The sequence below is a fragment of the Oncorhynchus mykiss genome, chromosome 18 (assembly GCF_013265735.2).
Source record: "Oncorhynchus mykiss isolate Arlee chromosome 18, USDA_OmykA_1.1, whole genome shotgun sequence".
Classification (NCBI taxonomy): domain Eukaryota; kingdom Metazoa; phylum Chordata; class Actinopteri; order Salmoniformes; family Salmonidae; genus Oncorhynchus; species Oncorhynchus mykiss.
The window spans coordinates 57622651-57640234 of record NC_048582.1 but is presented as its reverse complement, the minus strand read 5'-3'; the positions used below and the strand labels follow the sequence as shown (position 1 = coordinate 57640234).

At 43.0% G+C, this 17584-nt stretch overlaps 2 protein-coding genes across 3 annotated transcripts in view; one reads left to right on the top strand and one right to left on the bottom strand.

The window, feature by feature from the left end:
- Nucleotides 1–7520: 7520 nt before the first annotated feature.
- On the bottom strand, nt 7521–11798 carry LOC110496585 (coiled-coil domain-containing protein 126). Of its 2 annotated transcripts, none has more exons than XM_021572560.2 (4): nt 11475–11798; nt 8617–9393; nt 8231–8463; nt 7521–8100 (listed from the first exon to the last, which is right to left on the bottom strand). In XM_021572560.2, the coding sequence occupies exons 2-4, from the start codon at nt 8840–8842 to the stop codon at nt 8089–8091; spliced, it is 471 nt and encodes a 156-aa protein (XP_021428235.1). In that variant the 5' UTR covers nt 8843–9393; nt 11475–11798; the 3' UTR covers nt 7521–8088. The 2 variants fall into 2 exon arrangements, with proteins under 2 accessions (XP_021428235.1, XP_021428236.1); XM_021572561.2 differs by having other exon boundaries at nt 8221–8463; nt 11475–11796.
- A 127-nt stretch (nt 11799–11925) lies between these two features.
- fam221a (family with sequence similarity 221 member A) overlaps nt 11926–17584 on the top strand; it is a 29022-nt gene continuing 23363 nt past the window's right edge. Inside the window, exons 1-2 of the mRNA XM_021572559.2 lie at nt 11926–12960; nt 13593–13766. Coding sequence (XP_021428234.2) covers nt 12896–12960; nt 13593–13766 — 239 coding nt within the window. The 5' untranslated portion in view covers nt 11926–12895. The remainder of the gene's footprint in view (nt 12961–13592; nt 13767–17584) is intronic.

The following is a 17584-nucleotide window of genomic DNA, read 5'->3' as shown; positions in this document are numbered from 1 at the left end:
GCCCCATGTGCAGTTGCAAACTGTAGTCTGGCTTTTTTATGGCGGTTTTGCAGCATTGGCTTCTTCCTTGCTGAGCGGCCTTTCAGGTTATATCGATATAGGACTCGTTTTTACTGTGGATATAGATACATTTGTACCTGTTTCCTCCAGCATCTTCACAATGTCCTTTGCTGTTGTTCTGCGATTGATTTGCACTTTTCGCACCAAAGTACGTTCATCTCTAGGAGACAGAACACGTCTCCTTCCTGAGCGATATGACGGCTGCGTGGTCCCATGGTGTTTATAGTTGCGTACTGTTGTTTGGACAGATGAACGTGGTACCTTCAGGCATTTGGAAATTGCTCCCAAGGATGAACCAGACTTGTGGAGGTCTACTATTTTTTTTCTGAGGTCTTGGCTGATTTCTTTTGATTTTCCCATGATGTCAAGCAAAGAGGCACTGAGTTTGAAGGTAGGCCTTGAAATACATCCACAGGTAAACCTCCAATTGACTCAAATTATGTCAATTAGCTTATCAGAATCTTCTAAAGCCATGACATCATTTTCTGGAATTTTCCAAGCTGTTTAAAGGCACAGTCAACTTAGTATATGTAAACTTCTGACCCACTAGAATTGTGATACAGTGAATGAAAAGTCTGTAAACAATTCTTGGAAAAATTACTTGTGTCATGCACAAAGTAGATGTCCTAACCAACTTGCCCAAACTATAGTTTGTTAACAAGAAATGTGTGGAGTGGTTGAAAAACGAGTTTTAATGACTCCAACTTAAGTGTATGTAAACTTCCAACTTCAACTGTATATTGCACTGGTCTCCCCCAAAGCCAACACTTACTTTGGCCGCCTTTCCTTCCAGTTCTGTGCTGCCAATGACTGGAACGAATTGCAAAACTCTCTGAAGTTGGAGTCTTATATCTCCCTCTCTAACTTTAAGCATCAGCTGTCAGAGCAGCTTACCGAATACTGTACCTGTACACAGCCAATTTGTAAATAGCACATCCAACTACCTCATCCCCATATTATTACTTACCCTCTTGCACCCCCAGTATCTCTACTTGCACATCATCATCTGCACATCTATCACTCCAGTGTTAATTGCTAAATTGTAATTATTTCGCCTCTATGGCCTATTTATTGCTTGACCTCCCTAATTTTCTACATTTGCACACGCTATACATAGATTGTTCAATTGTGTTATTGACCTTATGTTTGTTTGTGTAACTCTGTTGTTTTTGTCGCACTTCTTTGCTTTATCTTGGCCAGGTCGCAGTTGTAAATGAGAACTTGTTATCAACTGGCCTACCTGGTTAAATAAAGGTTACATTTAAAAAATATAATTTGGGTTCCAGTCAACTTGCCCTTCCTTGTCTTGGGTGAAGTTGCTGCTGAACGCTGATCTTGGGTCAGTTTTGCATTTCCAAACCAATCCTTAAACCCTTCACTCAAACTTATTGATTCTCTTGCACAGATCTAACAGCATGTGTTTCATCCAAATTCTCCACCCTTCTCCAAAAAAGTGTGCACTTGCACACTTACTATAGCAATGTTGGACTGTATAAGGAGGGTTTGACTGGTTCAGAGTTCAAAGTGCCACATCGATAAGAAAGCAGATGAAATTAGATAAAGCGGGAATCCAAATAGTGGGGTTTAATTGCGAACACAGCAGCACATGGGGAAAGGTTGCAGGATAATGTTATGGTTTACTAGGGAAATACAAGCGGGATATACAGTGCCTTTGGAAAGTATTCAGACCCCTTGACTTTTTCCACATTTTGTTAGGTTACAGTCTTATTCTAAAATTGATTAAATCGTTTTTTCCCCCTCATCAATCTACTCACAATAACCCACAATGACAAAGCAAAAAGAGGTTTACAAATGTTTGCTAATTTATGAAAAAAAAAAAAATGGAAATATCACAATTACATAAGTATTCAGACCTTCTACTCCATACTTTGTTGAAGCACGTTTGGCAGTGATTACAGCCTCAAGTCTTCTTGGGTATGACGCTACAAGCTTGGCACAACTGTATTTGGGGAGTTTCTCTGCAGATCCTCTCAAGCTCTGCCTGGTTGGATGGGGAGCGTTGCTTCACAGCTATTTTCAGGTCTTTCCAGAGATGTTCGATCGGGTTAAAGTCTGGGCTCTGACTGGGCCACTCAAGGACATTGAGACTCGTCCCAAAGCCACACCTGCGTTGTCTTGGCTGTGTGCTTAGGGTCATTGTCCTGTTGGAAGGTGAACCGTCGTCCCAGTCTGAGGTCCTGAGAGCTCTGGAGCAGATTTTCATCAAGGATCCCACTGTACTTTGCTCTGTTCATCTTTGCCTCGATCCTAACTAGTCTCCCAGTCCCTGCCACTGAAAAACATCCCCACAGCATGATGCTGCCACCACCATGCTTCACCATAGGGATGGTGCCAGGTTTCCTCCAGACGTGGTGCTTGGCATTCAGGCCAAAGAGTTCAATCTTGGTTTCATCCGACCAGAGAATCTTGTTTCTCAGGGTCTGAGAGTCCTTTAGGTATTGTGTCGAGGCACAGATCTGGGGAAGGGTACCCAAACATTTCTGCAACATTGAACGTCATCCAATAACACAGTGGCCTCCATCTTTCTTAAATGGAAGAAATTTGGAACCACCAAGACTCAAACTGAGTAATTGGGGGAGAAGGGTCTTGGTCAGGGAGGTGACCTTGCACAATTTTCTGCAAAGGGACCAGGACGACTGATCCGTGTAAAGGAAAGAATGAATGGGGCCATGTATCGTGAGATTTTGAGTGAAAACCTCCTTCCACCAGCAAGGGCATTGAAGATGAAACGTGGCCGGGTCTTTCAGCATGACAATGATCCCAAACACACCACCCGGGCAACGAAGGAGTGGCTTCGTAATAAGCATTTCAAGGTCCTGGAGTGGCCTAGCCAGTCTTCAGATCTCAACCCCATAGAAAATCTTTGAAGGGAGTTGAAAGTCTGTGTTGCCCAGCAACAGCCCCAAAACATCACTGCTCTAGAGAATATCTGCATGGAGGAATGGGCCAAATTACCAGCAACAGTGTGTGAAAACATGGTGAGGACTTACAGAAAACGTTTGACCTCTGTCATTGCCAACAAAGGGTATATAACAAAGTATTGAGATAAACTTTTGTTATTGACCAAATACTTATTTTCCACCATATTTTGCAAATAAATTCATTAAAAATCCTACAATGTGATTTTCTGGATTTTTTTCTCTCATTTTGTCTGTCATGGTTGAAGTGTACCTATGATGAAAATTACAGGCCTCTCATCTTTTTAAGTGAGAGAACTTGCACAATTGGTGGCTGACTAAGTACTTTTTTGCCCCACTGTATATGTATTCACCCCCTTTGCTATGAAGCCACTAAATAAGATCTGGTGCAACCACTTACCTTCAGAAGTCACATAATTAGTTAAATAAAGTCCACCTGTGTGCAATCTAAGTGTCACATGATCTCAGTATACATACACCTGTTCTGAAAGGCCCCTGAGTCTGCAACACCACTGAGCAAGGGGCACCACCAAGCAGCACCATGAAGACCAAGAAGCTCTCCAAACAGGTCAGGGACAAAGTTGTGGAGAAGTACAGATCGGGGTTGGGTTATAAAAAAATATCAGAAACTTTGAACATCCCACGGAGCACCATTAAATCAATTATAAAACAATGGAAAGAATATGGCAACACAACAAACCTTCCAAGAGAGTGCCGCCCACCAAAACTCACAGACCAGGCAAAGGCATTAATCAGAGGCAACAAAGAGACCAAAGATAACCCTGAAGGAGCTGCAAAGCTCCACAGCGGAGATTGGAGTATCTGTCCTTAGGACCACTTTAAGCCGTACACTCCACAGAGCTGGGCTTTACGGAAGAGTGGCCAGAAAAAAGCCATTGCTTAAGAAAAAAAATAAGCAAAAACGTTTGGTGTTCACCAAAAGGCATGTGGGAGATTCCCCAAACATATGGAAGAAGGTACTCTGGTTAGATGAGACTAAAATTTAGATTTTTGGCCATCAAGGAAAATGCTATGTCTGGCGCAAACCCAACACCTCTCATCGCCCTGAGAAAACCACCCCCACAGTGAAGCATGGTGGTGGCAGCATCATGCTGTGGGTATGGACTAGGAAACTGGTCAGAATTGAAGGAATGATAGATGCCGCTAAATACAGGGAAATTCTTGAGGGAAACTTGTTTCAATCTTAAAGAGATTTGAGACTGGGACAGAGGTTCACCTTCCAGCAGGACAATGACCCTAAGCATACTGCTAAAGCAACACTTGAGTGGTTTAAGAGGACACAGCCTCTCAGCCTCCAGTATTTATGCTGCAGTAGTTTATGTGTCGGGGGGCTAGGGTCAGTCTGTTATATCTGGAGTACTTCTGTCTTATCCTGTGTCCTGTGTGAATTTAAGAATGCTCTCTCTAATTCTCTCTCTCGGAGGACCTGAGCCCTAGGACCATGCCTCAGGAGTATATAAATACATTTGATTTGACACATTTAAATGTCTTGGAATGGCCTAGTCAAAGCCCAGACCTCAATCCAATTGAGAATCTGTGGTATGACTTAAAGATTGCTGTACACCAGCAGAACCCATCCAACTTGAAGGAGCTGGAGCAGTTTTGCGGTGAATAGCTATGCACACTCAAGTTAATTTTTCTGGTCTTATTTCTTGTTTGTTTCACAATAAAAAATATTTTGCATCTTTAAAGTGGTAGGCATGTTGTGTAATTCAAATGATACAACCCCCCCCCCCCCCCAACCAAATAGGAAAAATGCCAAGGGGGGCGAATATTTTTGCAAGCCACTGTATGTAAATAAGGTATCTATTTTGTATGTGTGTAGATTGCTAAGGATTTAAAATATATATTTAAGAATAAGGCTGTAATGTAACAAAATGTGGAAAAGTCAAGGGGTCTGAATAGTTTCTGAAAGCACTGTACAAACATGTTAACATACAAGCATGACTCACAAATAACTGAAATGCATCTCACATGCTGGACTGACAGGAAATATCCAGTCATTTGGCAGCAGCAAATTAACTTTAAAATCAACTTAAAAGGATCTTAAAACTAACATTTATAGACAATAATGGAAAGTCAGTCACACACAACATGGAAACGAAAACATAAATTGGCCGTCCCATGCATTCACCAACAGGAATAAGCAAGACTGGAGGGAGAAACTGCTGCTTAAATATTCAAGGGTGCGAGTGAGCAGAGTTGAGAAACTTGATGCGAGTGGCAAGGGAGGGCCGTGGCCAGAGGTTATAGGCGAGGACATGAGCCTTAACACTTAGACATTAATTTAAATCTTGAATCCTTAGTTGCTACATCCATTTTGGGACTTATAAATGAATGATATATAGCCATTGATTCTTGAATAATATAACTTGTAAATTACTCATGAGTTTAGGTCAACTGTCGTACCCTATCGGAATCCATAATATTAGCTTGTTTTACTCCAATGTTTGGAAACAATGTACATGTAAACAAACATGTATAGCCTCAAAACATGGTTCGTACTATACTTTTGATATCATGTATGGTCAGTCCTTGCATCCATACCTCGGTCTATGAATTTGAGAGTGGTTACATTTCGCTGGCCCATCCTTTAACGTTGTTACCAAAACAGGAGCAGAGACAGCTTGTTGTTTCAATTAAGGATTCTAGGTTTATCAAATGATGGAAACACCCTCCAGCCAATGCTTAAACCAATCAAATGCTTTAAATGCATGCCGGTAAGGGTAGGCAACAACACATCTGCCACACTGATCCTCAACACGGGGGCCCCTCAGGGGTGCGTGCTTAGTCCCCTCCTGTACTCCGTATTCACCCACTACTGCGTTAACACGCACAACTTCAACACCATCATTAAGTTTGATGGGCGACACATCGGTGGTAGGCCTGATCACCAATGATGTGACATCCTACATGGAGGAGGTTAGAGACCTGGCAGTCTGGTGCTAGGAAGACAACCTCTTCCTCACCGTGAGCATGGCAAAAGAGCTGATCGTGGACCACAGGAAAAGGGGGGCCGAGAACGCCCCCATTCACATCGACAGGGTTGTAGTGGAGCGGGTTGCGAGCTTCAAGTTCCTTGGCGTCCACATCACTAAGAAACTATCATGGTCCATACACACCAAGACAGTCGTGACGAGGGCGCGACAATGCCTATTCCCCCTCAGGAGACTGAAAAGATTTGCCATGGGTCCTCAGATCCTCAAAAAGTTCTACAGCTGCACCATCGAGAACATCCTGACCGGTTGCATCACCACTTGGTATGGCAACTGCTTGGTATGGCATTCCGACCATAAGGCGCTACAGAGTGTATTGCGTATGGCCCAGTACATCACTGGGGCCAAGCTTCCTGCCATCCAGGACCTCTATACCAGACGGTGTCAGAGGATGGCCCTAAAAATTGTCAAAGACTCCAGCCACCCTAGTCATAGACTGTTCTCTCTGCTACCTACAGCAAGCAGTACCGGAGCACCAAGTCTCAGTCCGAAAGGCTCCTTAACAGCTTCTAACCCCAAGCCATTAGACTGCTAAACAGTCCATCAAATGGCTAACTGGACTATTTGCATTGACTCCCTTTTTTATGCTGCTGCTACTCACTGTTTTATCTATGCATAGTCACTTTACCCCTACCTACATGTACATTTTACCTCGACTAATCTGTACCCCTGCACATTCACCCGGTACCAGTACCCCCTGTCTATAGCCTCTTTATTGTTGTTGTGTTACATTATTTTGTTTAAATATTTTCTTACTTAAAAAGAAAATGGGCATTGTTGGTTAAGGGCTTGATAGTAAGCATTTCACAGTAAGGTCCTATACCGGTTGTATTCGGGGCATGTGACAAATAAACTTTGATTTGAAAGATCATGCTTAAGTGCACATTTCTGTAAGGGTGGAGAATCAGGATGCAGCCAATGGTTTGTAGTAAAGGGGGTAAGGGTGTTCCATAGACAGGCAGTCCCATAAGTTAAAAGTATAAACATTGCGTTAGCCCACTATTTTTAGGACATCCCCCAACAATCGCTGTGTAATGTGAGCTCAGACTGATATGTGGAAGAAATAGACAAGCAACTTCATCAGAGGGCTAAACTGAGACAAAAAACAGGTTGTACATTGATTGGGATAAGATTTTTTACTGGTCCGTCAGGAAAAAGTCCTGGCCCTAACCATTCGTATCTGCAAGGTGAATCAACAAGGACTAACAGTCTGGGTACTGACAAAGAGGATAGAGATGAAGTTGGAATTGATCAATTGTAACCACTTGGTAATCATCTGCTTATTGACAGTTACATTCGACTTGTTATACACCATCTAAAATCAAAGTAAAAATACATTTTTGAAGCCTTCAAGGAGAGTGCAAATAAAATTCTTTGGATTATCACTTGTATCCTTTAAAAAAAAAGTATACTGTACAACAGCTAAATAGTTTTTTATATCATATATATATATACACACATATATATATATATATAAAACAGCTAAATAGTTTTTTATATCATATATATATATATATATATATACACATATATATATATAAAACAGCTAAAAAGGGACTCTTCAAATCTACATATTAACACCAGGAGCTTCTGCAAACTCAAATACATAATTTCCAAAACTACCATGAGTGCATTGTTTAGTTGAGCAACTTCTGATATGGATGAGATTTAAAGAAGCAGTACAGCAAATTCGTAGTCGGTCTGTCCAAGGGATAAAATATCGGGGTGGCTGTGCCATTCATATTCATCATCAGCTTCCTTGAAGACTCCACAGAGTACAAACATTTGTTCATTTCCTCTACTGTTGTTGATGCTTTGTTGTTGCCCATAGACATCCTCAAAGACAGCCGCAGTTTGTAGACCCTTTCATGAAAAAACAATTAGGGAATCTAAAATGTATGCCTAAGAGTCCATGACTGAGAGTATTAAAAAAGATGCTCAAATGTCTATGTAAAAAAATGTCAATCAGCCAAGTAGTTATTGGAAAGGTACAGGCAGTCAGTCCTTTCTCAGGGTTAGGTTAGTTTTAAATGATCTAGAATACATCCTCACTCTTTTCTTCCTCCCATGAGCTAATCACTGATCTGTAAATGAATGGATAAGCAAAAGGAAAGTTACCACCTGACCATCCTTATTAGATCAGTGACTACCTAAAGAAGAAAGGATGCACTTTTTACTTGAACAAGGCCTCAATCACTACCCACACTACTATACCCCTGGGCGAGGTCTGTTGGGTGTTTGTGGAGGGAGGCGAGGTGTTTCCAGGCGGTGGTTGCCTGGCGTGTCCTGCTTGTGTAAGGCAACTGGAGCTGAGGCCAGGGAGCCTGCTGCAGGATGGGAGGAGTTAGTGGCTGAAGTGTTGGCGACCAGCTCCATCTTCCCCTCCAGCTTGACCAGGCGCGTCAGGATGTCGTCCAGCAACACTGCTATGGTCCTCTTCAGATCAGCTGTGTGTGTGTGTGTGTGTGAGAGAGAGAGAGCAAGAGAAAAAAATAAAACAATCCATTTTTGTTCAAGTAGTAAATTAGCGGTCCCTTTCATTTCCAGAGCCATAACCAGAGAAAAGTGTAGCTTCAGGTTCTCTCTAAAACAGCCCTTACCATAACCGGCCATGGAGGGGCCCTGCGGTCCTCCCAGTGTGTTCTGGTTCTCCTCGTTGAGCACCTTGACATATCGCCGGCTCAGCTCCAGGATCTGTTGGCGTAGCTCGCCACTGCTCTTGTGGCGCGGCTGCTGCACGGTGTAGCGCAGCAACATGAGCCCCCACGCCAGCCCCAAGATTATCAGCAGCCCACTCAGCTTCTGGGACATGTTTCTCCCCAGCATGGTATGGAGGCTGGACGTGGGCTGGAGATAGATGGTGGTGGGCCAGGAGAGAGGGGTAGGGGATAGAGTGTTGGGCTGGCGGATAGAGTGTGCGGCTGGGGGAACAGGGTTGGGAGTGGGGCTGGTGCTAGGTCTGGAAGTGGGTGATTTGAATTGAATGGGCAAGGGGGCTGGTGTGAGGAAAGGAAGGAGAAGGATCTAGGGGAAAACGGGCACGGGTTTGGAGCTGGGGCTAGGACGTAGACAGGGGATAGTTCAAGCAAAATACTCTGATACAGGGTTAAGCGGGCTGGGGCTAGGACTGGGGGATATGGGGCTGGGGTTTTGGACTGGGGGATATGGGGCAAGGGTTTTGGACTGGGGGATATGGGGCTAGGGTTTTGGACTGGGGGATATGGGGCTAGGGCTTTGGACTGGGGGATATGGGGCTGGGGGATATTGGGCTGGGGTTGGCTATGGAGGAGCACGGGGAATAAAAACACTACACACACCTGGCAGTCAACCATGGGGCCCAAACACATACATAGCTGCGTCACTCAGAGACGGAGGATCTGAAGGAGAGAGACAGACAGACAGGCGAGTCATCCATGACACGTTTCACTCTGTGGGGAATGACACAGACACAATTAATCATGAACTTGGGCTGGGGTCAGACAGGCACAACAATGTTGTAGAACATACTTCGGTCTTCAGATAGAAAAGCATTGTGTAGAACTGACATTTCTCTCATAAATATAAAAATCATGAGTGAAGATGAATCATGTCAGCTCTATCATGACATTTCTATCTACAATGTTCATTATTGCATCATTCGGAAGGCTGTTTAGAAAGAAAAGCATGGAGTAGAACTGAAATTATGCTCTGTTGTGCATATTAAGAATTCATGAAAGTTGCTATATAAATTATATTTAGCAAATATCCTATGTTTCTCTGCATTGTTTAAATCCCTGGCATGGATTATAAACAGGGCCAAATTGCCTATCCCAGTAGTAGGCCTATTTTCTATTTATAAAATAATATATTTTAAAAAACGTTTTATTTAACTTTTATTTAACTAGGCAAGTCAGTTAAGAATTTGTTCTTATTTATAATGACAGCCTACCCCAGCCAAACCCGGACGACACTGGGCTAATTGCGCTGTCCTATGGGATGTGATCCAGCCTGGATTTGAACCAGGGACTGTAGTGACGCCTCTTGCTCTGAGATGCAGAGCCTTTGACCGCTGCGTCACTCAGGAGTAGTCAGTGCTTTCCAGGATTCTCAGGACATCCCTACCCTAAACCATCATTTCAACTTCAATGGGGAAGTAGGGACGTCCCAAGGATTTCACAGACCATGTTCTAATACAGACAACGATATATAGGCTACCTTCATTTTCTAATCAAGGCTGCATAATACATGCAGGTAAAAAAACAAATCAAATTATCATATTTCGCTTTTCACAGCAGCTCTGTCAATGCTTAAATTATTTCTCTGAGATCTCATGAGTGTGGGAGTGGCATACCCTATTGAGAGCAGATATGCATTGGAATAGCCATGGCATAAGCCTATAAGCACAGAATGCTTGGAGACTAGCATAGCATTTTGTGAATCTATGACATGGCTATTCGAATGCATGGCCATTCTTGAAGACGTTAGATAAGAGTGCAAAGGCTCTCATCTATCTCTTACTGCTTTCATGAGAGGATCTAGTTTGCTGCATAAAAGCAGAAACTTGGTGTTTGACATCAAGGCCTAATTGTGTCATCACTAAAAGGTCTACTGAAGAAGTGAATGCAGAAACAAACACCTAGGCTATCCTACTTGCACAGGGCTGAGATGACAATGGAAAGAACCACTGTCCACAGGACTTTTGTGCTTATTCAGTGTATCATTGTTCTTTACAAAAGTACACTATCAACTTCGGACAGTGACTTCCTGTTCCACGTATGTTAGTGTTCAAACAAAAAGGGCGTGTGCAGGGAATGATGTGATAAGATATGCTGTCCACTTCACCCAATCATCTGTCAAGCATTGTTATACACAGCACAAGTTGGGGCAACAAATCCATCAGTTAAACATGTGTGATAAACAATACAGATCAAACAAATACATAAAAACGGTGTGCAGGTGTGGTTGGAAGCCCGAGGGTTTGTATAAAAAAACAATATAGAATACATAAGTACAAAAATAAAACACGGTAGTGTCATCACCTCAACTAGGCAACGCAGCAAGGTTTGGCTCAGGTTTGTGGAAGAAAAAGTTAGCTAGCTAGTGCATGACAGAACAGTTAGTGGAACACTAAGTAAGCTAGCCAATAAGACATAACTAGCTATGTTAGCAAATAAGTCATACTTTAATAGTTTCTTAAACACACATTTAAGCTTGATGGTAGCAGAGACATGTAGCGAAACTGTTAGCTAGGTTTCTAGAAAACTGGCTGACTATAGGCTCTTGCAGTGCTGAGTTTGTTAGCTAGCTGCTAGACTAGCTTGTTTATAGAGTGCATGATGTAGAAATGCTAGCTAGTCTTTATAGCTTATCGAACATGATAACTTGGCCAGTAAGACATCCACAAAGTTGTCTCACACCTCGAACAGTACTTCATTGACTTGTATCAAACCCATCTAAAAGCAAACTAACGTTATATTACCTGGATTTGTTCGTTTGAATCACTAAGCTGTTCGGAACATCAGTCTGCGATCCCATTCCAAGAAGGAGAACACAGCACAAGGCAGAGACAAATGTCACTGTCAGAAGATGCTTGATAGATAGCTAGCTAGCTCACTGCTGACACGGAATCTAATATCTCAATAATATTAAGCATTACAACTGAAATAAATGGCCTGTCCTTAAATTGAGTAGCAATGCATAATTGTTCGCATGCCTAGGCGAAATTTGTTCATAATGCAATCGGTCTCGAGCACAGTCCGTTTCCTGAGCGACGAATAGCGGTCTTGTGTGTACTGCGTCACCGCTTTTTTTCTGTATGGATTGAAGGGAAATGTATTGCGCATAAACACAGAATATCAGAGAGTAAAAGGAAGAGAGAGGCCCAACTCGGCGGAAAATCTGTCTCCCTCCAGCAGGTGGCGGTTTTTCATTGTTTCGCCCATCAAGCAAGGAGTTAGGGGGTAAACAGAGGACAAAAGGGTGGACAATCTCGAAGAAATTCGTTTTTGTATGGAGGTCAGTGAGTTTAGAATTTGGTCAACGAAAAAAACTGTTGCTACGTGAGATTTATATGATCGATTAGAAGTTTCACACGGCTTAAGCTGTTACAAGTTACTGATATATGTAGGACACGTGACATCCCGGGCAACTTTTAGAAAAAAACACTTTATTTTGGAGTTGTCTTGAGTTGGCTATGCATATTCATGTCATGAGGCCAGCATCTCTGTCCATTGTTTACAGGTGGTTAACGTTAACAACCCTCATCGAATATTTACAATACAGAAGTTACCACCAAACCAAAGAAAGGATAGGCGGGTGCTGGACAGGCCGCCGTGCCGCTTTGTGAACAACGACTCCCTAGGGCGGAGCGACGGTTTATAACCTTTGGTGAAATTGACCAAATACTATAGCGGCCGCTCTTAACAATGAAAATAATGGAAGACAGTTTGGAGGAGGCAAGATCAGGTGGGACCATTCCAGCCAATGAGAGGGCAGATACGCAGGACCACGACGGTTTCCACTAGTTACCACAGCCACAAAGTAGAACATATTTAAATTTCACGAAAACAAAAATTAATTCATCCTCGTGGCAATATTGGGGAAAACAACTAAAACAATATCTTACAAACATTATTTTTTATTTGCTGATTGTAATAATTTTGGAAAGGAATGAATGGATGGCATATGTCCCACTGAAAGAATAAACCAAGGACAAGGTTCCCGCCCACCAGCCTAAAGCAAGGGAGAGAGAAAGGGAAGGGGGAGAATGGTGCAGATCGCTTAGCAACGTGGACGCTTGGTCCTCAACCGGATACGAGCACAGGACTTCAGTCGAAAAGCTGAAGGATTTTACAACATCTAGCTAAAACCTAGCTAAAACAGTATCTCAAAACTTGAGCGATGGAGAGAATATGTCTTGACAAGACTGCATCTAAGGCAGTGGACGACTATCTGGAGTACAGGAGGTTTGTCTAGCTTGCCAATGAAAATGTTTTCTAGGATTATATTCAATCTGGAGCACTTCTGAAAATGTCCTCTGTCACCTGACTGACTTTATAGGTCTATTTGCTTTGTTATGTTTGCCTTCAGACAATTTAGAAAGTGCACACATCCCTTGTATGTAGAATGTCACCAATGGCATTTTTTTGGAGTCAGTTTATTTTACACTAGCCTTCCTTCCTTTCCTTTCTCAGCAGATCAATCTAATGGTACTACATAGGTGGAACTGTAATGAAGTTGAAAGTATAAGCTTTGGAGTGTGAATGTCTTTCACCATACTACTTGTGTATCAGTGTTATATTTGAGGAGGAAATGGGAAATTAATAATTTGCAGAATGAGGCTACTCTATGATCAGAACTACTAATCATGAACACCATTAACTTGGAAAAGATTTGTTGTAACTGTCACTGTTGCTCTATTCTTGTCCCATGTCTTGTTTATGCAATACTTTATTTCATATGTCTGGCAGCTGTGTTTTTGTGTTATTTTTTTGTGTTCTTGTTTTGAACTAAATTGCAAAAGAAAATCCTTAAAATTAAATAAAAAGTTTACTTCTAATCATACCCCTGTGCTGTGGCGCCTGTTGTTGTGTGTCAGGATCGTGGGTGAAGACGATGGCGGCAGACTATTCTCCCCAGAGGAATATGAAGAGTACAAGAGAGCAGTGTTTCCCCAGAGACTACACAACAGGCTGTATGTGAGCTTTGGAGTGCCAGGGGGAATAGACTGTAAACTCATCGGCCCAGAGACACCTTGCTTCTGCACACACAGGTACGCTTTAGCAACATCCTCCATCGCTAATACAACACTGTGATTAGTTCATCCTTCTCCAAGATCGCATAGCAGTTCAGACGTCTTTTGTCCTCGTCTTGTCGTGTCCTGTATATATATATATATATATATATATATATATATATATATATATATATATATATATATATATATATATATATATATATATATATATATATATATATATATATATATATATATATATATATTTACAACTTTTTTCACATACATTTTATTTTTATTTTCCATCAACTCATCTTCTAAACACTCTCCTGCAACCAGCCTCACCAATTTATATTTATAAAAAATTATTATTTACCTCAGATCTGTAATCCTCCAAGAAGCTAGCCAGAAACTCCAAGAAGTTAGCCAGAAACTAGCCAGAAGCTAGCCAGGAGCTAGCCCAGAAGCTAATCCAGAAGCTAATCAGAAGCTAGTTAGCTTCTTTACTGGCAAATCGTTAGTATTCAGCTAACCACGGTTTGTGGTCATCAGCTATCCTTTAGCTCGAAAATCTATCGCCAGTTTTGTACGGCGCAGCGCGGCTCGGAACGGAACATACCGGACCAATTTTTCTCTCCATGTCCCTGGATTTCAACTGCTCTCTGGACATTCATACCCGGATCTCACAGCTAGCTAGCTGCTATCCGTGTGACAGTCGGCTTTCGTCGATTCCGGAGCAAACATCGATTGTTCCGGTGCTAGCCAGCTCCGTCAATCACTCCTGAGTTCCATCATTCACTCCTGGGCTGCAGTCACCTATCCGGACCCGTTTCACTGCCTACGCGGAGCCCCACCGGGCCTTCACTACTGGACTGCCGACGTTATCTACCTGAAGGAGATCCGGCTGGCTCCTCTGTCGCGACGTTACCTGAACGCCCATCTGCGGCCCGCTAACCGTTAGCTGTCTTACCGGCTGCTATCTGAATAGACAATCGGACAATTTATTTATTTTTATTATTATTATGTTTTCTTCTCGGGCCTCTATAACTATATCTATTGTTCTTATTTTTGTTGTTGTTGTGTGATTTGGATTAATCCCCTCTACCTCACGGAACCCCACTAATCTACTGACCGAACGCAAGAGGTGGCTAACAACAGACTCCATCCTATGCTAGCTTGCTACCGGTTGGCTTGGCTAGCTGTCTAAATCGCCGTGACCCTCAACCAACCTCTCCACTCACTGGACCCTTTTGATCACTCGACTAAGCATGCCTCTCCTTAATGTCAATATGTCTTGTCCATTGCTGTTCTGGTTAGTGTTTATTGGCTTATTTCACTGTAGAGCCTCTAGTCCTGCTCACTATACCTTATCCAACCTATTAGTTCCACCACCCACACATGCAATGACATCTCCTGGTTTCAATGATGTTTCTAGAGACAATATCTCTCTCTTCATCACTCAATACCTAGGTTTACCTCCACTGTATTCACTTCCTACCTTACCTTTGTCTGTACATTATACCTTGATGCTATTTTATCGCCCCCAGAAACCTCCTTTTACTCTCTGTTCCAGACGTTCTAGACGACCAATTCTTATTGCTTTTAGTCGCACCCTTATTCTACTCCTCCTATGTTCCTCTGGCGATGTAGAGGTGAATCCAGGCCCTGCAGTGCCTAGCTCCACTCCTATTCCCCAGGCGCTCTCTTTTGACGACTTCTGTAACCGTAATAGCCTTGGTTTCATGCATGTTAACATTAGAAGCCTCCTCCCTAAGTTTGTTCTATTCACTGCTTTAGCACACTCTGCCAACCCGGATGTTCTAGCTGTGTCTGAATCCTGGCTTAGGAAGACCACCAAAAATTCAGACATTTTAATTCCAAACTACAACATTTTCAGACAAGATAGAACTGCCAAAGGGGGCGGTGTTGCAATCTACTGCAAAGATAGCCTGCAGAGTTCTGTCCTACTATCCAGGTCTGTACCCAAACAATTTGAACTTCTACTTTTAAAAATCCACCTCTCTAAAAACAAGTCTCTCACCGTTGCCGCCTGCTATAGACCACCCTCTGCCCCCAGCTGTGCTCTGGACACCATATGTGAACTGATTGCCCCCCATCTATCTTCAGAGCTCGTGCTGCTAGGCGTCCTAAACTGGAACATGCTTAACACCCCAGCCATCCTACAATCTAAACTTGATGCCCTCAATCTCACACAAATTATCAATGAACCTACCAGGTACCTCCCCAAAGCCTTAAACATGGGCACCCTCATAGATATCATCCTAACCAACTTCCCCTCTAAATACACCTCTGCTGTCTTCAACCAAGATCTCAGCGATCACTGCCTCATTGCCTGCATCCGTAATGGGTCAGCGGTCAAACGACCTCCTCTCATCACTGTAAAACGCTCCCTGAAACACTTCAGCGAGCAGGCCTTTCTAATCGACCTGGCCGGGGTATCCTGGAAGGATATTGACCTCATCCCGTCAGTAGAGGATGCCTGGATATTTTTTTTAAATGCCTTCCTAACCATCTTAAATAAACATGCCCCATTCAAGAAATTTAGAACCAGGAACAGATATAGACCTGACTGCCCTTAACCAACACAAAAACATCCTATGGCGTTCTGCATTAGCATCGAACAGCCCCCGTGATATGCAGCTGTTCAGGGAAGCTAGAAACCATTATGCACAGGCAGTTAGAAAAGCCAAGGCTAGCTTTTTCAAGCAGAAATTTGCTTCTTGCAACACTAACTCAAAAAGTTCTGGGACACTGTAAAGTCCATGGAGAATAAGAACACCTCCTCCCAGCTGCCCACTGCACTGAAGATAGGAAACACTGTCACCACTGATAAAGCCACCATAATTGAAAATTTCAATAAGCATTTTTCTACTGCTGGCCATGCTTTCCACCTGGCTACTCCTACCCCTGTCAACAGCACTGCACCCCCAACAGCAACTCGCCCAAGCCTTCCCCATTTCTCCTTCTCCCAAATCCATTCAGCTGATGTTCTGAAAGAGCTGCAAAATCTGGACCCCTACAAATCAGCCGGGCTAGACAATCTGGACCCTTTCTTTCTAAAATTATCTGCCGAAATTGTTGCCACCCCTATTACTAGCCTGTTCAACCTCTCTTTCGTGTCGTCTGAGATTCCCAAAGATTGTAAAGCAGCTGCGGTCATCCCCCTCTTCAAAGGGGGGGACACTCTTGACCCAAACTGCTACAGACCTATATCTATCCTACCATGCCTTTCTAAGGTCTTCGAAAGCCAAGTCAACAAACAGATTACCGACCATTTTGAATCTCACCATACCTTCTCTGCTATGCAATCTGGTTTCAGAGCTGGTCATGGGTGCACCTCAGCCACGCTCAAGGTCCTAAACGATATCTTAACCGCCATCGATAAGAAACATTACTGTGCAGCCGTATTCATTGATCTGGCCAAGGCTTTCGACTCTGTCAATCACCACATCCTCATCGGCAGACTCAACAGCCTTGGTTTCTCAAATGATTGCCTCGCCTGGTTCACCAACTACTTCTCTGATAGAGTTCAGTGTGTCAAATCGGAGGGTCTGTTGTCCGGACCTCTGGCAGTCTCTATGGGGGTGCCACAGGGTTCAATTCTTGGACCGACTCTCTTCTCTGTATACATCAATGAGGTCGCTCTTGCTGCTGGTGAGTCTCTGATCCACCTCTACGCAGACGACACCATTCTGTATACTTCCGGCCCTTCTTTGGACACTGTGTTAACAACCCTCCAGGCAAGCTTCAATGCCATACAACTCTCCTTCCGTGGCCTCCAATTGCTCTTAAATACAAGTAAAACTAAATGCATGCTCTTCAACCGATCGCTA